Source organism: Oncorhynchus keta, chromosome 9 (assembly GCF_023373465.1).
Source record: "Oncorhynchus keta strain PuntledgeMale-10-30-2019 chromosome 9, Oket_V2, whole genome shotgun sequence".
Lineage (NCBI taxonomy): Eukaryota > Metazoa > Chordata > Actinopteri > Salmoniformes > Salmonidae > Oncorhynchus > Oncorhynchus keta.
Genome location: NC_068429.1, coordinates 15,723,218 through 15,748,297, shown reverse-complemented (window position 1 = coordinate 15,748,297; position 25,080 = coordinate 15,723,218). Strand labels below are relative to the sequence as shown.

Genomic DNA, 25,080 nt, shown 5'->3' with positions numbered 1-25,080 from the left:
GCATGGTTTCTTGGTTAAACATACTTTTAACTGGTTCAGTTTAATCAGCTTAAATGGGGACTAATCTCTACACTCACACTTTTCACATTTGAGATATTGTGTTCTCAGGGTAAGATTTTACAGTGTGTCCCTTTGAAATTCAAGATGGCATATCTTTTATACGGTCCAGCAATTGGAGATCGTTCACATGAAACTGAAGAGATTAACGAAAAACCACAATCCTTTGGCAACTGATCCCATTTCTTTCATTGGTGGCAGTGTTGGCACTGATAAATGAGCTGTAAGGGCTGTTTCAGAGATTGGGATGTTCCTGTGTGTCATTCATCACATTGTAAGTTTCATGCTAAACTACAGGAAATCACACTAGTATGCACTTGACATGCCTCCAAGGGCATTGTAAATGCATTTGAGTATCTCTCCAGATTAATTTTACATAAATGTGGAGAAAAACTACTTTACTAGCTGTGTTTGTTAAAGAATAGACCAGCTGGTAACACAACATTAATGCTAATGGGTATAATGCATTGTGGGTATAATGCATTGTAATACTTGTCATAAACATGTATGACCCCCCCCCCTTTCAATGTCTTGTACTGACTAAAGAACTGCCATTTTGAAGCAGTATTGCTACATAATATAAGCCATATGACATAAATGCTCATACTGTACATGCTTATAACGCATTATACCTGTCCACTTTCTTCATTACCAACAAAAGGGTATGTGAATTAATATGAATAATGAAGAAGCATCTTTCTGTAACTGGCATTAAAAGCCTCGTGACACGGGCAAAAACACATTTCTGCTCAGAGTAGTTGGAAGTGGTGTCTTTCCTGTGTCTTGTATCCCCTATGGGTCCTCCTAATCTAGGCCATGGAGTTCCCCTACAGACAGGATGGCTCTTATTGGAACCATCATTCAGCATCTGGGGGCTCAGATTCCTACTGTATGCTTGATTGGTTGAAGCAGACCACAAAAGGATGACATATCCATGACTAATGCTTGCCTAAGCAAAACAGAAAGAAAGAACCCCATCAAACTCCTAGGAAGTAATCTGAATCTGGTTTGGGGAAAATGGTTACATCGCTAGTTCCGAAAACCATCTGTTTCACTCAAAACATTGAAAATTGACACTCGTTTAGCTACAAGCAGCTACGTTGGACATGGCATAACAATTTAGTGAGCACAATGAGAACTGTAAGAAATAAATGTTTCGGAATTATTAAAACAACATCCATTGAAATAAATGTTATTCCCCAAAGTATCCCCCCATCTACTGTAACTGCACATTGCCGAACTTTTAGGAACTTGGCAACGTCCTCTTGCCGCCTGAATAATGCATGTATAAAATAGCATAGGTTAGGGGTCATGTGTATGTGTCTGAGCCAGTACAGGCTTGCTTCATCCTCGGGCTGCGTTTCTCCTGCTCGACATGCAGATATGATTCTCTCTTCAGTGTCACCATAAGGACAAGTGCAGGATACTAGCAATAACTCGGGTTCTCTTCTAGAGTTTCTCCTTGTGATGCTCCACAGTGACTGTCACAGAATGATGAGTGGTGAAGGGGACACTGTGAAGGTGAAGTATTGTGGTTTATGTTGTTTCAGTGCCTTTTCTTTCCATATTCCCTTTGGAGACATTACTAATGAAAGAATCTGGACTGCATTGTGAAATTCTGTAAAAACTGATCTACACTGAGTATACAAAACATTGGGACCACCTTCTCTTTCCATGACATAGACTGAGCATGTGAATCCATGTGAACGCTATGATCCCTTATTGATGTCACCTGTTAAATCCACTTCAATCAGTGTGGAGGAGACGGGTTAAAGAAGGATTTTAAAGCATTGAGACATGGAGTGTGTATGTGTGCCATTCAGAGGGTGAATGGGCAAAACGAAAGATTTAAGTGCCTTTTGAATGGGGTACAGCAGTAGGTACCAGGCGCACCGATTTGAGTGTGTCAAGAACTGCAACGCTGCTGGGTTTTTCACATTCAACAGTTTCCCGTGTGTATACAAAATGTTCCACCACACAAAGGAAATCTAGCCAACTTGACACAACTGTGGTAAGCATCCTTGTGGAATGCTTTTGACACCTTGTAGTCCATGCCCTGATGAATGGAGGCTGTTCTGAGGGCCAAACCCAACTTTATTTGTCACATGCGCTGAATACAACAAGTGTAGACTTTACTGTGAAATGCTTACTGACAAGCCCTTAACCAACAGTGCAGTTCAAGAAGAGTTAAGAAAATATTTACCAAGTAGACTAAAATAATAATAACGAGGCTATATACAGGGGACACTGGTACCGAGTCAGTGTGCGGGGGTACAGGTTAGTTGAGGTAATTTGTACATGTAGGTGGGGGTGAAGTGACTATGCATAGATAATTAACAGCGAGTACCAGCAGTGTACAAAACGGAGGGGGTGTCAATGTAAATTGTCGGGTGGCGATTTTATTAATTCTTTAGCAGTCTTATGGCTTGGGGGTAGAAGCTTGCCGTGCGGTAGCAGAGAAAACGGACTACAACTTTGGTGACTGGAGTCTTTGACAATTTTATGGGCCTTCCTCTGACACTGCCTAGTATATAGGTCATGGATGTCAGGAAGCTTGGCCCCAGTGATGTACTGGGCCATACGCATTACCCGCTGTAATGCCTTCCAGTCAGATGCTGAGCAGTTGCCATACCAGGCGGTGATGTAACCGGTCAGAATGCTCTTGATGGTGCAGCTGTAGAACCTTTTGAGGATCTGGGGACCCGTGCCAAATCCTTTCAGTCTCCTGAGGGGGAAAAGGTTTTGTCGTGCCCTCTTCATTGCTGCCTTGGTATGTTTGGACCAAAGGGGGGGTGCAACTGAATATTAGGAAAGTGCTCCTAATGTTTTGTACACAGTGTATATCAGAAATCTGTAGAAACATAGTTTTGTGCTTTATAATTTTTTGCCTTAGAATGTGATGCAATATACTGTAGTGTGGACTCAAATGATTTTTTTGAACTGTCCAAAACCAACACTATCTCGCAAGGCACCAAACCTCCTCCCGTTCCCTCCCCATCTGACCCATCAGTTATCCACCTCAGTGCATTGTTGTATTCATATCCAAATCTTACAGTGGGCCTTTGGCAATCCTTGTAAGCCCTTGTAGTCACTGCCTAATGAGAGAGCTCAGCCACTATAAACGTATTGAGGAAAAGACATTGAAGTTTAAGGAAAGTGAAAAGAGTGAAGGAATGGCTTGTATTGAGAGCATCTGCTTGTTCTCCTGCTGCCCACATCAAACGAGGGATATTTACTGTAAGGCACATATGGATAATAAAAGAAAGGACGCTTCAATTAATTTCTGGTGTCTGTCAGGTTCTGTCCACCACTTTTCCATAGTGTGTATGTGTGAGTTAGGCTAATCCTTTCAACTACCGTTTATCATCTTTTCAACCCCCACTCTGTTTTGTTCATGGCAGAAGTTTTTAGTTAACAGGGAAGAATACTGTCAGAATACAGGTTTACAGTTATTCAACTCAACCTCGCTCTGCGATGGCCGCAAAGTTGAAGTAATAGTCTCTTTTTTTTGGACTTCCTGCAGCTTTCACTATGCCAAGTGACATCATCCCACACAGAGATGATAGGGATTTAGGGGAGAGTGGGGTAAATTCAGCCAAAAGGTTAAATTGAGTCACCCTTGTTTTTGGAAAACCGTTTGATAAAATATTTAGGAAGACGTCATCATTTCAAGAAGTCTGTGAAGGAAAAGCATGGAAAAAGTGGCAAGCAAGTTAGGTAAAAACAAAAAAAGTAAAATTAGTGTTTTAGAGGTTTCATGATGCATGTATCTAAACCAAAGTAGATCATTTTAAGAGTGTTCTATACATCAGTTGGGGTCCTAAACCTAGTATGAAAATGCCTCCTTGTAGCTGTGTGGGTTAATATAGTCAAAATGTTTGCCTTGGGCTAAATTGAGCCAATGGTTAAGCCAATTACTGTTTTCTTCCCAGTACTAAAGCAAGGCATTATTACTGGGATATGAGGTAACAACATGGCCTGTTTAAATTGTTAAAAAGACCAAAAAAACTATTGTGTTGAGTTGTGTTTGGGAAATAAAGATAATTGTATCTCTCAAAGTCGATTATTAGCAGAACTATCCAATCAAAACAGAGCCGTTGACACGTAACAAATTGGTGGCGTTGGGGGCCAGAGATGACATGGTTGTGGAATGTGGTCCGCAGGGGAGGAGCACGGAACAGCCGGATTCCATTTCCAGCACAGTTGAACCCGGGTTCCATTTCAACACTGTGGAGGATAGATTGGTACCAGACCTGCTTTGGCACTTAGAGGATGAAGCCTTTGAGCCCCCAGCTCATAAACAAAAACATGAGCGCAGTCCGCGTTAGTCCAGAACAATCCTTACATTGTCTGTACTTCAATATCATGCAGCTGATGCAATCCACATGTATTATGTTGCAATGATTAATAACATCACTGATACTGATCCAGCATTATACGAGACTGAAATGTTAGCATTTTGTGGCACGGAATTTATGTTTTTCACAAAACACCGAATGTTACTGTATGCAAGTGTATGCAAGTGAAACATTTCATTCACAAAACAACAACAATTTCATTTCATTTAAACCAAGAGGCTTTTTATTGGGACCAAAGAATTTATACTAAGTGATTTACATAGTAAATATATATTTCGGTTAAAAAAACTATTCTAGGAAAGATAAATGGTCAGGTTGTTATGCTGGATACATGGTAAAAAAAAACAGTGTTCGCGAGACATAATTCTACAGACAATGCTCTCACACCAAAACTACCAGTGCAAGCTTTATGAAATAGTTATCTTGCAGTCAATGACATCACAATATATCAAAAAGAGTGAGGAAATGGTATCAGTGGCCTGCACTGATACATTGAAGCATCAATGACTAGCAATTGAGGCTAGCTGCATGACAAATGGTTCCACGCTACAACATGAATAAGGTTTACAGCATCGTATTGGAAGGAGCAGTTTGTAAAAGAACTGAAGGACGTTTTACGTGATGAGGTATCACCGTGACAACTTTGGATATGCAATGCTTGGCTTTCACCACTGTAAAATCATCACATCAATAAAGGGACGTTATACTCCCAAATCAAATTTTGTCAGATCTTTTCAGACCCAAAAAAAACAAGTCTAATGTCAAGATGAATCTACACTCCTCCAGCTATATGCATTAACACCTTTCATTTTGGATAGTGGCATATGGCTGGATCTACAAAACAGATGGCCTACTTTTGAGGTATAAAAAAGTCTATCAAACATTGATTTTGGAGTGAAATATCCCTTTAACTGTTAAAGATAAAGCCCTCTATTTGAGGTACATCTTTACCTTCATTGTTGAGTCAGTTTTAGCAGCTGTGTGTGAAATAGAAAGCTCAGTGAGGCCGGAGAGAAAATGTGTGTCCCTCTCAAATAGGTTTACACTGCTACCTGATGGGTTTTGTCTAAACAATGGCAGAAAAGAAAGCAGGACTGCACAGATAAATACTTGAGACTCATCTGTGGGTAAAATATTTTTGACAACACATAAACAGCAATAAATAAGAATCAAGGCTAAACATCAAGCAAAAAAAAAAAAATTCAGAGGGTATAGTTTGTTAAATGTACTTTTTCCTGAGAATAGTATCATTGACTGTTGATGGAAAGGGCGATGAGCACCAATAAGAAACATGGAACTATCACCTCACTTTTCTAGTGCACCGGTTGTAGTTTTTAAAAGGGACGTATCTAAAATGTTCAACTTCATATTCATCATCTCCAGCACCATCCTAACATCAACATACTGTATGTGAAAATTGTGGTTTTCTATGTTTTGTAGTAAAAAAGATAGAGTAAAATAAGTGTTTCCAATGACATCATCAACCAATTAGTAGACAATTAGTAGGCAATGCCTACTCATAATTGGTTAAAAATCACATGATGCACACCGATGATGTCATGTGACACACTTAAGCTTCCTCTATATTTTTTAATACAAAACATAGAAATGCGCCATTTTCACATATGTTGATGTTGGGGTTGGTGCTGGAGATGTTGAATATGAGGTAGAATTGTTTTTACATTTCCCTTCATAGAGAAAAGTACTCATAGAGTATTGAAATAATACTGTAACTACACTGTTCCTACGGATTTGAAAAGATGAGCCGATGTAAAATGTTACTATTTAACATGGCATTTAAAAGTATGTACCAGAGGCTAAAGACAGTTACAAAAGGTTTTGTTCTGAAAAAATAAAAACATATAGCATACTAAAACTTATTATTTGATGCAGAGGTAAGCATTCGTCTTGAGAAAAAGCTGCCTATTGATTAAAATTGGGTTATGATTATCGTGAACAAAAGTATTGAAGTTACTTATCTTGAATGAAAATGTCCATTTACAAATACCAGTTGGGTACATAGTTTTTCTGTTAGCTGGCCGTTCGCTCTTTAACGTATCTCTCAAACAGTGTGCATCGATTTCAAACCAGTTATTATCATATTGTGGATGATGATGAAACTAAATGTCCTCAATTCACCCTTTGAATTATGACCTTCATTTCTATTGGTCTTCAGACTGCCCCAGACCTCAGACTGGGGTCATAATGAAGGTTTCAACCAATAGCATCATGTCCTGACCTCCATCAGACCAAAATCAACAGTCATCCTGTTTATGTTACACAATGATGTAATTGTATCAGTCTAAAGTCCCAGTGGAACAACATTAGTCTTAAGAGCAAAAAAATAAAGATGGCCCTGATATTCCATTCACCTCTTGGGGCGATATGGACTCTTCCTGGCTTTATCGATAAAAGGAAGCAGGGCAGCCAAAGAAGTCCATGCCGATATAGCGGGGGTATCCTTCCAGAACCTTCACCTCCACGGGGTCAAACTTCCAATACTGTCTCCCACTCAGGAAATGAGCAAAGCCTATTAGGAAGTTAGGAGGTCAATAATTAGCTCAACGCAATTAAATGGGTTTACCATGTGGTTACATGCACGCACACACACAAACTGTCAGAAACACACAATAGAGATATCCACATGCTTGCTATCAATAAAACTGCGAACACAACACGACATAATGGATGCTGTCCAAATATATTTAGCCTTTGACTCTTTTTGTATATCTATGACTCTCACCATATCGGTCCTGGAAGGCTGCGTCAATGTCCTTGGGGATGCCCCTCCAGTCCTGCATGCTACGAGGGTGTGCTGTGTCCACCCGGTTCTCCAGGGGGCTGAAGCGCCAGTAGGTGCCCGACTTGAAGAGGTAGGTCTTCTGGGCCTTGTCCTCGCCCCACATGAGGGCTGCTTGGATGTCCGACACTTGAAGGCCCAGCCGACGCACTGAGTCCGGCCCCGTGATCCTCCTCTCCGCGTCAAACACCCAGTAACTGTCACCTGTTGATGATGTCACACTCATTTTTAGACACAGATCTGGGATTACCCGAGTCAGTCCTAATGTTAACTATTAGGGGGATGAAATAATATAAGAAAGGGAAAGGAGGATACCTAGTCATGTGGCTTCCGCATTTAACCCAACCCCTCTGAATCAGAGCCTGTTTCAGCTGTCAGGGATGACATCTGTGCTAGGTAGACAGTGAGTAACATAAACTAGATGCTCAGGCTGAAACATGTACCTGGTGAATGGACCAAGTACTGCTGTTTCCTCTCTCCCAACTGCTAGAATTGCCTCTCCCTACTACTGCTGTTTCCTCTTTCTCCCTACGATTGCTGCTGTTTCCTCTCTCTCCCTACTGCTGCTGTTTCCTCTCCCAACTACAGCTGTTTCCTCTCTCTCCCTATTGCTGCTGTTTCCTCTCTCTCCCTACTGCTGCTGTTTCCTCTCCCTACTGCTACTGTTTCCTCTCCCTACTGCTGCTGTTTCCTCTCTCTCCATACTACAGCTGTTTCCTCTCCCTACTGCTGCTGTTTCCTCTCTCTCCCTACTGCTGCTGTTTCCTCTCTCTCCCTACTGCTGCTGTTTCCTCTCTCTCCCTACTGCTGCTGTTTCCTCTCCCTACTGCTGCTGTTTCCTCTCCCTACTGCTGCTGTTTCCTCTCCCTACTACAGCTGTTCACTCTCCCTACTGCTGCTGTTTCCTCTCTCTCCCTACTAATACTGTTTCCTCTCTCTCCCTACTGCTGCTGTTTCCTCTCCCTTCTGCTGCTGTTGTTTCCTCTCCCTACTGCTGCTGTTTCCTCTCTCTCCCTACTGCTGCTGTTTCCTCTCTCTCCCTACTGCTGCTGTTTCCTCTTTCTCCCTACTACTGCTGCTGTTTCCTCTCTCTCCCCCTACTGCTGCTGTTTCCTCTCCCTACTACAGCTGTTTCCTCTCTCTCCCTACTGCTGCTGTTTCCTCTCCCTACTACTACTGTTTCCTCTCTCTCCCTATTGCTGCTGTTTCCTCTCTCTCCCTACTGCTGCTGTTTCCTCTCCCTACTGCTGCTGTTTCCTCTCCCTACTGCTGCTGTTTCCTCTCTCTCCATACTACAGCTGTTTCCTCTCCCTACTGCTGCTGTTTCCTTCTCCCTACTGCTGCTGTTTCCTCTCCCTACTGCTGCTGTTTCCTCTCTCTCCATACTACAGCTGTTCACTCTCCCTACTGCTGCTGTTTCCTCTCCCTACTGCTGCTGTTTCCTCTCCCTACTGCTGCTGTTTCCTCTCTCTCCCTACTACTACTGTTTCCTCTCTCTCCCTACTGCTGCTGTTTCCTCTCCCTAATGCTGCTGTTTTCTCTCCCTACTGCTGCTGTTTCCTCTCCCTACTGCTGCTGTTTCCTGTCCCTACTGCTGCTGTTTCCTCTCCCTACTACTGCTGTTTCCTCTCTCTCCCTACTGCTGCTGTTTTCCTCTCTCTCCCTACTGCTGCTGTTTCCTCTCTCCCTACTGCAGCTTTCTCTCCCTACTGCTGCTGTTTTCTCTCTCTCCCTACTGCTGCTGTTTCCTCTCTCTCCCTACTGCTGCTGTTTCCTCTCTCTCCCTACTGCTGCTGTTTCCTCTCTCTCCCTACTGCTACTGTTTCCTCTTCCTACTGCTGCCGTTTCCTCTTTCTCCCTACTACTGCTGCTGTTTCCTCTCTCTCCCTACTACTGCTGCTGTTTCCTCTCTCTCCCTACTGCCGCTGTTTCCTCTCCCTACTACAGCTGTTTCCTCTCTCTCCCTACTGCTGCTGTTTCCTCTCCCTACTACTACTGTTTCCTCTCTCTCCCTATTGCTGCTGTTTCCTCTCTCTCCCTACTGCTGCTGTTTCCTCTCCCTACTACAGCTGTTCACTCCCCCTACTGCTGCTGTTTCCTCTCCCTACTGCAGCTGTTTCCTCTCCCTACTGCTGCCGTTTCCTCTTTCTCCCTACTACTGCTGCTGTTTCCTCTCTCTCCCTACTCCTGCTGTTTCCTCTCCCTACTACAGCTGTTTCCTCTCTCTCCCTACTGCTGCTGTTTCCTCTCCCTACTACTACTGTTTCCTCTCTCTCCCTATTGCTGCTGTTTCCTCTCTCTCCCTACTGCTGCTGTTTCCTCTCCCTACTACAGCTGTTCACTCCCCCTACTGCTGCTGTTTCCTCTCCCTACTGCAGCTGTTTCCTCTCCCTACTGCTGCCGTTTCCTCTTTCTCCCTACTACTGCTGCTGTTTCCTCTCCCTACTGCAGCTGTTTCCTCTCCCTACTGCCGCTGTTTCCTCTCCCTATTACAGCTGTTTCCTCTCTCTCCCTACTGCTGCTGTTTCCTCTCCCTACTACTACTGTTTCCTCTCTCTCCCTATTGCTGCTGTTTCCTCTCTCTCCCTACTGCTGCTGTTTCCTCTCCCTACTACGGCTGTTCACTCCCCCTACTGCTGCTGTTTCCTCTCCCTACTGCAGCTGTTTCCTCTCCTTACTACAGCTGTTCACTCTCCCTACTGCTGCTGTTTCCTCTCTCTCCCTACTACTACTGTTTCCTCTCTCTCCCTACTGCTGCTGTTTCCTCTCCCTACTACTGCTGTTTCGTCTCCCTACTACTGCTGTTTCGTCTCCCTACTACAGCTGTTTCCTCTCTCTCCCTACTGCTGCTGTTTCCTCTCCCTACTACAGCTGTTCACTCTCCCTACTACAGCTGTTCACTCTCTCTCCCTACTGTTGCTGTTTCCTCTCCCTACTACAGCTGTTCACTCTCCCTACTGCTGCTGTTTCCTCTCCCTACTACAGCTGTTCACTCCCCCTACTGCTGCTGTTTCCTCTCCCTACTGCAGCTGTTTCCTCTCCCTACTACTACTGTTTCCTCTCTCTCCCTACTGCTGCTGTTTCCTCTCCCTACTACAGCTGTTTCCTCTCTCTCCCTACTGCTGCTGTTTCCTCTCCCTACTACAGCTGTTCACTCTCCCTACTGCGGCTGTTTCCTCTCTCTCCCTACTGCTGCTGTTTCCTCTCCCTACTACAGCTGTTCACTCTCCCTACTGCTGCTGTTTCCTCTCCCTACTACAGCTGTTCACTCCCCCTACTGCTGCTGTTTCCTCTCCCTACTGCAGCTGTTTCCTCTCCCTACTACTACTGTTTCCTCTCTCTCCCTACTGCTGCTGTTTCCTCTCCCTACTACAGCTGTTTCCTCTCTCTCCCTACTGCTGCTGTTTCCTCTCCCTACTACTACTGTTTCCCCTCTCTCCCTACTGCTGCTGTTTCCTCTCCCTACTACTACTGTTTCCCCTCTCTCCCTACTGCGGCTGTTTCCTCTCCCTATTGCAGCTGTTTCCTCTCTCTCCCTACTGCTGCTGTTTTCTCTCCCTACTACAGCTGTTCACTCCCCCTACTGCTGCTGTTTCCTCTCCCTACTGCTGCTGTTTCCCCTCTCTCCATACTACAGCTGTTCACTCTCCCTACTACTACTGTTTCCTCTCTCTCCCTACTGCTGCTGTTTCCTCTCCCTAATGCTGCGGTTTCCTCTCCCTACTGCTGCGGTTTCCTCTCCCTACTAGAGCTGTTTTCTCTCCCTTCTAATGCTGCTGTTTCCTCTCCCTTCTACTGCTGCTGTTTCCTCTCCCTTCTACTGCTGCTGTTTCCTCTCCCTTCTACTGCTGCTGTTTCCTCTCCCTACTACTGCTGCTGTTTCCTCTCCCTACTAGAGCTGTTTTCTCTCCCTTCTACTGCTGCTGCTGCTGTGCTTATAGGAGCTTCTGCTAACTGCTGGGCCTAATTGGCCCACCCAAACACTGGCTGAGACCTGGTGGGAGGTGGAGAGTTTAGACGCCAATAAAACAACACACATCCACAGACACACGCCTTTGCACACAGGCACAGGCAGACAATCGTTTATCTAAACACACACACACACACACACACACACACACACACACACACACACACACACACACACACACACACACACACACACACACACACACACACACACACACACACACACACACACACACACACATGCAAGACTAGACCATGTTTCTGCCATCTGTCATCACTATGATCAACGCTGTTTAAATAAACAAAACCAGAGCAGAGTCGTTAAGCCGTGGATTGTTTGTGTGAAGCAACTAATATCAATGTACATTTACCCCTCTGGTGATCTGCTGTCAAATACTTTCTTTTTAGAAGTTTGACCAAACCTGACTTCACAGGCGGTTGGTGGCACCTTAATTGGGGAGAACGGGCTCGTGGTAATGACTGGAGCGGAATCAGTGGAATGTATCAAATATATCAAACACATGGTTTCCAGGTGTATGATGCCATTCCATTTGCTCTGTTCTGGCCATTATTATGAGCTGTCTTCCCCTCAGAAGCCTACTGTGTCTGACTTTCAGAAAAATGTCTGTCTCAAAACTAAACACTTATGGTCCCACTCGGAACTGCTACCAACATGCCAGAGTCTGGTACTGCGCTCTAAGGTCCCGACTCTGGACCACACATACGCTCTGGCGATAGGGGTTTGACGCTCACCTTGGGCCTCTCCTGTCTGTTTTGAACTGTCCTGTCATAAAAATAGCTAATTTAAAAACAATTAGACACATTGCCCTACGATGCACTACTTCTGTACTCCTTACCATGCCTGCCAAATATCAGAGCTCAAAATCAACTGCTACCAGCAGAGCAGTGGAGCCCATAGAAATACACATTAGAATGGGTAAAACCCTAGACAGGCAGGTATTCTATTTCTATGGTTTAACTCACCTTGGAAGAACCAGCTGTTTCCCGTCTTGTCTTCGTAGGCCGCATCGATGTTGTCGGGGATCCCCCTCCAGTGGCGTGTTGCTAGCGCCGGGTACCCCGCCTGCAGTTGGCCATCACGGATACGCCACACGTAGCGGGACTTGAAGAAGAACATCTCCCCTCTGATCATTGACACGGCATCAAAGTTAGTCCTGCAGGGATCTGGCTGTGGCCAAGTCATGAAGAAAAAGACAGAGTGAGCACAGGTTATGTCATTCAAAATCAAAATTGCGGAAGCTCAACTCAGCCTGGAAACTTTCATCAATCTCAACAAATTAAGTCACTGAAATGAGCATTGCGTATTAATCTACTAATATTCCAGTTGTTAGCTATTTGCTCCCAACACTGATAAGTTAGACTTCTATTAATTTCTTGTCATATTCAGTCCTCACCACAGTTGTTTCAATCTCATTGGTCTCTGTGATGACGGGCGGGGCTTTTTGCAGCGGACCATACAGGTATTGGATGCCCTGCTTGTCATCGTCGCTCAGCTCCAGGGGATAGGAGAAGCTGTAGAAGGGGGACATGACGGCTCCTTCGACCAGGGAGTGCTGGAGGCCGAGGACGTGGCCAAACTCATGGGCCGCCACCTGCAGGAGATCCGTGCCTGCAGGACCATCATGGGACAATGGTCAGTGACATTGAGACAGAGGGCATCAACCATACTTGCCTGAGCAAGATTTAGGCAGTATCTTTAGCAATGTTTGTTCAGTATCTTCACATATAAACTACTACCTAGAGAACAGTGGCGGTTAGTGCCGTTTAAGATGAAAGCCGCTACAAAGCCGCTCCAATCATAAATTAATAAAACCAAAAGCTTACCTTGACTTGGAAGAGTTCCCGTGTTGGATAGCCATAGCCAGTTAGCAAACATAGCATCCCTCTCTGTTTGAGCCGGGTGTTTGAATAGGCTAAACTAGCTAGCTGCATTTGCTAGCTAAGTGAAAGTTTTTAAAAAATACAACCAAATATATCTAGCTCTCTCTCGCTCTCTTGCTTCTCTAAATTTTGGAAGAAATTTGTTAAAAACTGTTAAACTATTGTCTTTCTCGCTCTCTGAGTCAACTATTCACCACATTTTATTCACTGCAGGGCTAGCTAGCAGTAGCTTATGCTTCCAGTACTAGATTTATTCTCTTATACTTTGATTGGGTGGACAACATGTCAGTTCATGCTGCAAGAGCTCTGATAGTTTGGAGGACGTCCTCTGGAAGTTGTCATAATTACTGTGTAAGTCTATGGAATGGGGTGAGAACCATGAGCCTCCTAGGTTTTGTATTGAAATCGATGTACCTAGAGGAGGACAGAAGCTGTCCTCCGGCTACACCATAGTGATACCCTACAGACTGCTGCTGAGGCTACTGTACACCTGTATTGCAAAACCGTGCGTTTTAATCAATTATTTGGTGACGTGAACATATTTAGTATAGTTTTATCTTTTTTAATGTTTCACTATTTTTATTTTTATGAAATTCACTCTGGAGGACGGTCCTTCCCTTCCTCCTGCGAGGATCCTCCACTACTATAGACCGGTAAATTAAATAGGTTATTTCTGCTATTCACTCACCCATGCTGTTTCCCACTGTCCAACTCTCATCATAGTCAAAGTGGATATCGCCTGCACGGTGAGTTCTGGGGAAAAAGGCATGGGCCAGAATGCCTCCAGGACCATCGAAAGGCAGGTTGTCACCATGCCAGTACCTACACAACAAACACAGAGGCACAAGGCAGGGTGGTCAGCCATTTTATTTTAGACAAAGTTCACCACTTCATTAGTCACTTTAGGGCATTAGATTCAGCTGTGGGCAAATTTTCTTCTTAAGCGGATGGTCGGAGGGCCCGGAACTTAATTACAAATAATTTGTAGACTGCAATTTGATTGCAAGAATCCCAAACAGATCATTTCAAACCTTGCTTAGATTTGTATACGATCACGTCTCTCTATTATGCGTGGGAATACTTGGAAATAGAACATTTGGAGCTGATTTCCTGGTGTCTTTTATGTCCAACTATGAAAATTCTATACTGAACAAAAATATAAACGCAACATGTTGGTGTTGGTCCCATGTTTCATGAGCTAAAATAAAAGATCCCAGAAATGTTCCATATGTACAAAAGTCTTATTTCTCTCAAATGTTGTGCTAGTGAGCATTTCTCCTTTGCCAAGATAACCCATCCACCTGAAAGGTGTGGCATATCAAGAAGCTGATTAAACAGCATGATCATTACACAGGTACACCTTGTGCTAGGGACAATAAAAGGCCACACTAAAATGTTCAGTTTTGTTACACAAAATGTGCAGTTTTGTCACACAGATGTCTCAAGTGTTGAGGGAGTGAGCAATTGGCATGCTGACTGCAGGAATGTCCACCAGAGTTGTTGCCAGATAATTCAATGTTAATTTCTCTACCATAAGCCGCCTCCAACGTTGTTTTAGAAATTTTGCAGTACGTCCAACCGGTCTCACAACCACGGACCATGTGTAACCACACCAGCCCAGGACCTGCACATCCAGCTTCTTCACCTGCGGGATCATCTGAGACCAGCCTCCCGGACAGCTGATGAAACTGAGGAGTATTTCTGTCTGTAATAAAGCCCTTTTATCGGGAAAACCTCAGTCTGATTGGTTGGACCTGGCTCCTCAATGGGTGGGCCTGGCTACCAACTGTTTGGGCTTCCTGCCCAGTCATATGAAATTTATAGATTCGTGCCTAATTAATTTATTTAAATTGACTGATGTCCTTATTTGAAATGTAAGTCAGTAAAATTGTTGAAATTGTTGCATGTTGCGTTTCTATTTTTGTTCAGTACAAAAAAATATATATGTACATTTTCTTTGCTCAGAAAACTTGGGGGGCCAAGTAAAACCAACCGCGGGCCGCCAGTTTGGGAACCCTGCTTTATGGGCTCCTTACAAATCTGATTCCCATATGTTTGTTATTATGTTTGTATTGTTGCTTATATACAAGGGATGTATCCATGTATCCATTTCAACATTAATGAAGACACATTCAAAGGGGAAATTGACATTTGATCCTTTCCTTTCTGCTCAGATATTCAAGTAAGCTCCATGGACCTTCTGTACAGTAAATAATCAAAGTAATGCTGTCATTGCAGACAGTAAAAAAATCTGTGTCTATAACAAATCTTGGGGCTCCATAACCCTCTCGATGTCAAGATCCAACCTAGTACAGTAACTGAACATCATGTCATTACTGAGGCATCTCTTTGATGTAAGGTACAAGGTCCTAAACTATGCCTTTGCTCAGACCATCACACTGTGGCGATTGAGTTACGGCTCATACCACAGCGATTAAATCCAATTAATGCTGCCAGCCTGCATAGTGATGGAACTAACGACTGGGTCAAATGATGAGAAAGTATGAATTCACTTATAAAAAAGTACGACCCTGCCTCACACAGGAAGCGGCGCAGGTCCTAATCCAGGCACTTGTCATCTCCCGTCTGGATTACTGCAACTCGCTGTTGGCTGGGCTCCCTGCCTGTGCCATTAAACCCCTACAACTCATCCAGAACGCCGCAGCCCGTCTGGTGTTCAACCTTCCCAAGTTCTCTCACGTCACCCCGCTCCTCCGCTCTCTCCACCGGCTTCCAGTTGAAGCTCGCATCCGCTACAAGACCATGGTGCTTGCCTACGGAGCTGTGAGGGGAACGGCACCTCAGTACCTCCAGGCTCTGATCAGGCCCTACACCCAAACAAGGGCACTGCGTTCATCCACCTCTGGCCTGCTCGCCTCCCTACCACTGAGGAAGTACAGTTCCCGCTCAGCCCAGTCAAAACTGTTCGCTGCTCTGGCTCCCCAATGGTGGAACACACTCCCTCACGACGCCAGGACAGCGGAGTCAATCACCACCTTCCGGAGACACCTGAAACCCCACCTCTTTAAGGAATACCTAGGATAGGATAAAGTAATCCTTCTCACCCCCCTAAAAGATTTAGATGCACTATTGTAAAGTGGCTGTTCCACTGGATGTCATAAGGTGAATGCACCAATTTGTAAGTCGCTCTGGATAAGAGCGTCTGCTAAATGACATAAATGTAAATGTAATGTAATGTAAAAAAGACAAGAAAATTGTAATATCTACGAAAACATGTTATTTCTTCCGGTAAATATGTGCTTTAGTATTTTTTCTTTTACAACTGTGGTATAAGCAGGATAAACGCCTCTGTTCTGTACATTATCTTGGAAAAATGAACTCCGCAGCGGGACGAGACAGAACGTCAGTGTTAATCTCTACTTACAAAGGCAAAGGTCTCGAGGGCGGATACACAGTATCGTCTGAGAGAAGAAACATGTATGTAGGTCTGGTGTGTAGGTGGATGCTCTAAAGCTGCAGTAATTTACAACAAGGGAATGTGATGCTGTTGTGCTCGTGCCAACACAACAAATCCATTGAGAGTCGAAGAAATGTGCCCTGAGGCTTTTCATTCAAATAAACCGTAGCAAACAAGTCCTGTCTTGTAACATTCAAGTGCATTCAGGATGGAGGGGGGGACGATTCGCCCATGAGCATGGCCTATTATAGATGGGTGAGAGATGGGCAGGGTTGGGGTCAATTCAACTCAGTTTAACGGAGTTGGTGAGTTCAGGTTCCTATTTAGAACATTTAATTCAGGAATTACATTTCTTTGAAGATAAATGGACATTCACAAATTCATGCACATTTTTAGATTTGATTGAGTAAATGAAACTTGCCCTCAAGTTTGGTGATTGTACTGAGATAACTGAACACTAGTGTTGGCCTGTGAAAAATGCTACACCTGTACTAGCTGTAACACCACTCCCTTATTTCCTACCTCTTTCCCTAACAGATAACAAGTCATGAACATAGCTGTGTGAATGTCCAACAGCAAAGCTGATTATCTGTACAACCATCAACGCTAATCCCTCAATCTTTTGAAAAGGTCCTTGTGTTTTTGTCTGATAAGATGAGAACTTCACTTCTCTAAGTCAACAAGATGAACCTGATAAGAAGCACAAGACAGATGAAATAGGTTGTCCTGGGTGTTAGCATTAGTAATATTTATAGTAAAGGTTGAGTGCTTCACAGATAAACACAGACATTGAGTGAGTCAGGAAAGTGACACAAGACATACCAATAGTTTTGATGATGTGCACCAGCACACTGAGTCATATGACCAGTAATGCTGTTATACTGAAAGTACATTTAAAAACTGTAATAGAAATCAATAACACATTTTCCAGTGCATGACTGGAATTTCAATAGATTTTCTGAAATAGGTGAGCTGAAATAGAGTTCATCCCAAGCTTGCCTCAGGTTCTCAGTGTTCTGCGCCACAGGAAATGCAGATGAGCTTTGTGATTTACAGAAATTCACTGAAAACCCACACTAACACACAGTTATATTTACAGTATTGTACTTTTCATGTAGCCTAATTTTGCCCAGCTAATAGTCTAACCATCGACCAAGCCACATTATGGACTAAACTAAACATCAAAATTGTCACGCCTGCTCCCGCTCTCCCTCTCTGGCTCGAGAGCGCCAGGCTGCCTTTCATTACGCACACATGTCACCATCATTACGTGTAGCAGCGCTCATTGATCTCACCTGGACTCCTTCCCTTTGTTGATTGCCCTGCCTATAACTATCTGCTCCCTCATTTGTTCCCTGTGCCTGCATTAATGTCGTTATGTGTTCATGTCCAGACGCTGTCATGCTTTGTTTCATGTCCATTGTTAATTATATGTTCACTTCCTGTACCTGCTTCTTGTCTACCATCGTTGATCTATTTTGTTACGACAATACTGATCAAATTAAGATCCTACACCTCTAGAATGATGATTACCTGGTAAAGTCGATGATGATGTCAGCTCTCCCACTGCTGACCTCAGTGAACTTCAAGGGTGTGACTTCACTCCACACACGCAGAGCCTCCTGCAAGATGTGACGGACTTTCTCATTACTCAACTGCCAGGGGAAGCGCATGATCCTGTGAGACACAAACACACACACATACGTCAGAAACCACCAGCATGATCGCCATCTGTGTTCTACCCATAATCCTCTTTTGCGGGGGGCAGAGTGAGTGCCACCCTTCTCTAGTTGCTTCATGGGCCACGGGGTGACCTTGGTCTAGGATAATCTGGTTGTTGTGAGAAAGAAGCCTCTCTGAAGTGGGTGCAAGGCCCAGTCTGATGCCACCCAGCTTGACTGGTGGGTTGGAGCTGTCAAACGTCCCACATCAACAAAAGGATATAATATGTTGCTGAATGGGTTGTATGGATTAACTTTCTGCACAATGCCAGATCACCATGATAGCATGGTTCAATCATACAGATTTAATTTGAACCAGTTTGCTACAGAAGGTAAATAATCCTACAGCAACAGGAAATGTGAGTTATTATGTGAATTCTAAATGATGAACATTTATGTAGGGGTTGACACATTTTTTGTGAGGGCAAATCAAGTCTGAAATTTTCAAGTGGAAACCACAAGTCAAATACACTACAAGGTGCATTTTCTGCAGTGCAGGAACATTCTCAGCGACAAAAGAGTGATCAACTTAAGTATACAGCAACATGAACAAAGACTATGATAGGTGCTTGCTTGCATAATGACCCAACTAACCAACCAACACTCTTTATGCAGAATAATAAAAAAAATTAAAAAACCTATCCTCAAAAAGTCTGACAGCTGCCATCTTGACTTGCTGCATCACCGTCTGTTATGGCAACTGCTTGACATCCGACCGCAAGGCTGATGCAAAGGGTGGTGCGGACAGCCCAGTACATCCCTGGGGCCGAGCTCCATGCCATCCAGAACCTCTATACCAGGCGGTATCCAGAATCTCTATACCCCAGCCACCCAAGCCATAGACCCGTTCATTCTGCTACCGCACGGTAAGCGGTACCGTAGTACAAAGTCTGAGACCAAAAGGCTCCTGAACAGCTTCTACGCACACACTCACTGGACTCTACCCACACACTCACTGGACTCTACCCACACACTCACTAGACTCTACCCACACACTCACTAGACTCTACCCACACACTCACTAGACTCTACCCACACACTCACTAGACTCTACCCACACACTCACTAGACTCTACCCACACACTCACTAGACTCTACCCACACACTCACTGGACTCTACCCACACACTCACTGGACTCTACCCACACACTCACTGGACTCTACCCACACACTCACTGGACTCTACCCACACACTCACTGGACTCTACCCACACACTCACTAGACTCTACCCACACACTCACTGGACTCTACCCACACACTCACTGGACTCTACCCACACACTCACTGGACTCTACCCACACACTCACTGGACTCTACCCACACACTCACTGGACTCTACCCACACACTCACTGGACTCTACCCACACACTCACTGGACTCTACCCACACACTCACTGGACTCTACCCACACACTCACTGGACTCTACCCACACACTCACTGGACTCTACCCACACACTCACTGGACTCTACCCACACACTCACTGGACTCTACCCACACACTCACTGGACTCTACCCACACACTCACTGGACTCTACCCACACACTCACTGGACTCTACCCACACACGCACTGGACTCTACCCACACACGCACTGGACTCTACCCACACACGCACTGGACTCTACCCACACACGCACTGGACTCTACCCACACACGCACTGGACTCTACCCACACACGCACTGGACTCTACCCACACACTCACGCATACTTAAGAATTTGTTCTTAACTGACTTGCCTAGTTAAATAAAAGTTATTTTTTATTTCAATTTTAAATAAACTTAAGACTCCAACACAAACACACATGCTCACACACACACACACACACACACACACACACACACACACACACACACACACACACACACACACACACACATGCATATTGATGCCACACACACATTTTTACACTCTTCACATGCGTACAATGATGCTACTCTGTTAATTATCTATCCTGATTGCCTTGTCACTTTTACTGGTACCTACATATACATATGAGCTCAACTATCTCGTACCCCTGCACATTGACTCGGTACTCCTTGTACATAGCCTCGTTATTGTTATCTATTGTGTTCCTATTTTCTATTTTTATTTGCACATTTTCGTACTTTTTAACTCTGCATTGTTGGGAAAGGGCTTGTAAGTAAGCATTTCACGGTAAAGGCTACACCTGTTGTATTTGGATTCATACTTCAGTTATTCAAAGCATAGGTAATGTGCAGTACATAGAAACATAACTTCAACTTGTTCACAGTTGATGTGGATTACCATGCAGCAAGGCTGAACGCTGAGTTGACAGAGGTTGTGTGTGCGTCCGTCCAACCAGGACCTGCATTATTATGACAGGCGTTGACAGACAGGAAGGCCAGCGCTTGTTATTACCAGGCGACACCCCATGGAGGACATTTAAACAACCGTGACATGTTCAGTCTCAATGTCGGTCTCATGTTTCATATTATGGGTTTCTCAGTGGGCGCCAGTAAAATCCCCCCCCACCCCTGCTTTCTGTTGCAATCCGTTACCCCCCTGCCCTGCAGACGTTTCCCCTGGTGCCTCCCTGGATACCAGCCATGGCGGCTATCACTTTTATTCTTCATTTTAGATTTCATAATGAATGGGCGGGGGTTGCAAAAATGGATTGCGCCTCATTGTGTGGAGGCCCTACATACATGCCCAGACAGGAGAGGCCAGCCTTGTGCTGTTGCTGTATTACCCTACTCTACTTCAACAACCTCCCTAACCCTGCCACGGTGATGCATGCCGGGGCCCGGTTCTAACCACAGCCCCCGACGCCTGCAGCAGACACCCATTAAACCTGTGCCCTGGGAGTTCAGTTCCAGAATGTGGAACAGTCACTATGTTGCTAATGCTACGGCCCGTTATTATTAGTCATCACAGAGGAGACAGCAAAACGCTGGCCTGGTAATGACCCCCCTCACCATAGCCACTCTGGGAAAAGAGCAGTGGAACCAGAGCGGGGACAACAGTGCTGATTGCTGGCTCGCGGGCCAAAAGAGGCAGGTCCAGCTCTGTGCTGTTGTGTGTCTCCTGAGGTAAAAATGTGATGAGCCAGCAGAGTACAGTACACACCCCTACAGTACTGTACAATCGTACAATTATTTGTTCCTTTCTTGAAAAGCTGTGTGTGCAGATATTATTTTCTGTGAGAGGGAGTGCAGGGCACGGGAGGTTCAGTGCCTGTTGACAATCAGCAAAATGACAATGAAGCTATACTTAGGGACACTGAGTAAGTGGCTACCTCAAAGGGATCATGAGTAATGATGACTTATGATGCAATATATTGGTGTTTGTTTGGGGAAGGGTGGTTAATCATACACAACATTTTTATGCTTGATCAATACATATGGCATTTTTCACGTGAAAACATAAGCTCACTATTCATACAATATAATATAACAATTCTACACCATTAAAGGAAAAATCCACTCAAAAACTATATTTCTGTATTTTTTTCATTAATCCACTGTTATTAAAGACATGCTCCGGTACTTTGGCGACTAAAAAACGTTTTTTTTTAAAAAACATCCTGCTTTGGGATGGATGTGTCAATGTGTAGTTCATACATACATAATATATTAGCAGAATTACTGCTTTACCTCAATTAGCCACAAAATCCCTAGTTTGAAAGCAACTGTTTTCTTGAAGATGTGCCGCACCATGTTTCCTACATTTTTACCTCCACATGGGTCAGCACCCTAGCAATTTGAGTTTTAGCCAATGAGCTTCAGCCCCTCACATTTGAGGGACAGCTAGCAAAAGGCCTGCCCAAAGTTATCCAATGAAGTTGCAGGGCGGGCCCAACGGCACAGTGGACACAGCAGAGAGAGAGAGATGACATGGCGCACATATGTGACTTAGGCTATTTTTTGGCTCATGAGTGCTACTTTCAGAACTGCTGGCTAAAAAATTATTCAAAAGTGCTGGAGCATCTCTTTAATACAGTCCCAAAATGTTTAGCATGTCAGCAGTCAAGTTTTCAAGATATTGGACTTTCAAGAAGCAAAGTGTCACTTCCCACAGGCATCATCTTGATGTGGCAAGTGACACTTTGCTTCTTGAAAATCCTATATCTTGAAATGTTTTGGGACATTATTAACAGTGGGCTAATGAAAAAAATATGAGTGACACTTACTGTTGTGCTGAAAAAGAAATAGCTTTCTGTAACAAAGACTCAGTGTTGCTCTTCTGATAACACTCCTCTGGAAGTAACTATTAGCTTGACCTTTCCCCTCTCCAGCCCCCTTCCTGCTGAGCTGTATGTGGAGACATCAGGAAGCATGCGGTCTGCTCTGCTGTAACATGCTTGAGTGCTCTGACACTGTCTTGTAAATGGCTATGTTTTTTCAGGTCGCGACCCCCTCTGACTCCAAATGACAGAGGGGGTGGGTGGCAAATGTCCGGTGTGGCCCGTCTTTTGACTTTAATGGAAGAGGCAAGGCAGTCCAAACACAGGGAGGAGTGCAGATGACCCCGAGGGCACGAGGTCACCGTGTCACTCAAAAGGTGCTTCAAAGGCAAAGAAATCCCAAAGTAAATTGAAGTAGTGCCTCCTAGTTTTCTGCCATGTCTGGTTTGAAATTCTATCAAAAACATGAACTCAGCCAAACACTGAATACACATCTACATAGGCTGGGCAGCCTATCCTTTACAACAAAGTAAATTATCCTTCACTGAAATGTGTCTCTTTAGAAGTTTTGGCGTCAGTGTAAAGGCTCCTCTCTCCTCTCAGTAGCTGTAACCTGGGTGGCCTAACCCAAATGATTCTTGATTTTGAGCATATAAAATAAGCTGAGGTGCTGGGTTGGGGACCAGAGTGATACATATGATGTACACATTACCCGCCTTTCATTCAGAACAATGTAGTGTCTTTTGCCAGCCAGTAGCGACCTTTGCAGGCTGGTGGTGGCCTTTGCCAGCCAGTAGCGACCTTTGCAGGCCGGTGGTGGCCTTTGCCAGCCAGTAGCGACCTTTGCAGGCTGGTGGTGGCCTTTGCCAGCCAGTAGCGACCTTTGCAGGCTGGTGGTGGCCTTTGCCAGCCAGTGTACTGTAGAAGTTAACCAGTCTACCGTGACAGGGGTTGCATTTGTGTCTCTGTCCTTGCTGGCTAAACTACAGATATCAGTGATAACCTCTTGAATTTGTATGCCATGTATAAAAATTCCAGAGCAAACTCAGGAAAAGCAGATCCCAGTGAAAAAGCTAAATGCATGGATATGTCTAGAGCAGTGGTTCCCAAACTGGGGTACGCCAAATAAAAATGTGATTTACATACGAAATACAAATTTAAAAAATGTATGGTCCCGCACCCCTTCAAACATTCAACCTCCAGCTTTGTACCCCCTCTAGCACCAGGGTCAGCGCACTCTCAAATGTTGTTTTTTCCATCATTGTAAGCCTGCCACACACACTATGTGATACATTGCCCATAAGCTTGATTTAATTTGCACACAAACAATCATACAATGATGGAAAGACCTGTGTTGTCCTTGTTAATGCAGACAGAAAAGAGCTCCGACTTCTTAATCATAGCCTCAATTTTGTCCCGTACATTGAATATAGTTGCAGAGAGTCCCTGTAATCCTAGATTTAGATCATTCAGGAGAGAAAAAACATCTCCCAGATAGGCCAGTCGTGTGAGAAACCCGTCATCATGCAAGCGGTCAGACAAGTGCAAATGATGGTCAGTAAAGAAAACTTCAAGCTTGTCTCTCAATTTAAAATATCATATCAATACTTTGCCCCTTTATAACCAGTTTTATAAAAGCGTTACATGGTCGCTGCCCATATCATTGTATAATGCAGAAAATACATGAGAGTTCAGGGGCCTTGCTTTAAGTTAACAAAGTTAACCATTTTCACTGTAGTGTACAAAACGTCTTTCAAGCTGTCAGTTGTACCCAAGTGGAGTCGGGAGAAACTGCTTGCACGCGCGTTACCACTCCACTAATTCTCCCTGTCATGGCTTTTACACCATCAGTACAGACACCAACACATCTTGACCACCAAAGTCCATTTGATGTCACAAAGCTGTCCAGTACTTAAAAAATATCCTCTCATGTTGCCCTGGTTTCCAGTAGTTTGCAGAAGAGGATGTCTTCCTTAATTGTCCCCCAATAAACGTAACAGACATATACCAGGATCTGTGTCAGGCCCGCCACGTCAGTTGACTCATCCAGCTGTAATGCATATAACTCACTGGCTTGTATGCAAAGCAGTAATTGTTTCAAAACATCTTCTGCCATGTCACTGATGCGCCGTGAAACAGTGTTGTTGATGAAGTCATTGTTGTATAGTTTTTGTACCTTTTCCCCAAACATTGTCCCAGCCATATCCGTGGCAGCAGGAAGAATGAAGTCCTCCACAATAGCTTGAGGCTTGCCTGTCCTAGCCACTCAGTAGCTCACCATATAAGACGCTTCTAGGCCCTTCTTATGAATGGTATCTTTTGCTTTTGTACATGTCTTACTACTCAAAAGACGTCTTTATTTTTCAAATTGTCATGTTTCGCATCTAAATGTCTGCGCAAGAGTGAAAGTTTCCCGCGAGAGAGTAACAGTTAATGTGATTGGATGTTAATTATTTGACTAGGCTACCTGTATTTGACATTGTGTTGTTATTTCGCTGAACACTAGATGGTTTAATTGCATTTTTGGCAGTGAAACGAGGCTACTCAGGCGAGAAAAAAACCTCCCCCAAATGTATAGCCCCGTTGGAAAATATTAATGGACTGTTTGAAAATTTGAAGATATTTTTTGTATTTTTTTTCTTCTAAAATATTATTATTATTATTAATTTTTTATGTGAATCACATTTTTATTTGGTGTACCCCAGTTTG

General features: G+C 44.1%; 1 protein-coding gene across 1 annotated transcript in view; it reads right to left on the bottom strand.

Annotated features, from left to right (window-relative positions):
• Positions 1–4,616: 4,616 nt before the first annotated feature.
• mmp11b (matrix metallopeptidase 11b) overlaps positions 4,617–25,080 on the bottom strand; it is a 36,558-nt gene continuing 16,094 nt past the window's right edge. Inside the window, exons 3-8 of the mRNA XM_035775560.2 lie at positions 18,038–18,181; positions 13,775–13,908; positions 12,600–12,814; positions 12,169–12,373; positions 7,159–7,419; positions 4,617–6,945 (exon numbers count right to left, since the gene is read on the bottom strand). Of these exons, the coding sequence (XP_035631453.1) occupies positions 6,818–6,945; positions 7,159–7,419; positions 12,169–12,373; positions 12,600–12,814; positions 13,775–13,908; positions 18,038–18,181 (1,087 nt within the window). The 3' untranslated portion in view covers positions 4,617–6,817. The remainder of the gene's footprint in view (positions 6,946–7,158; positions 7,420–12,168; positions 12,374–12,599; positions 12,815–13,774; positions 13,909–18,037; positions 18,182–25,080) is intronic.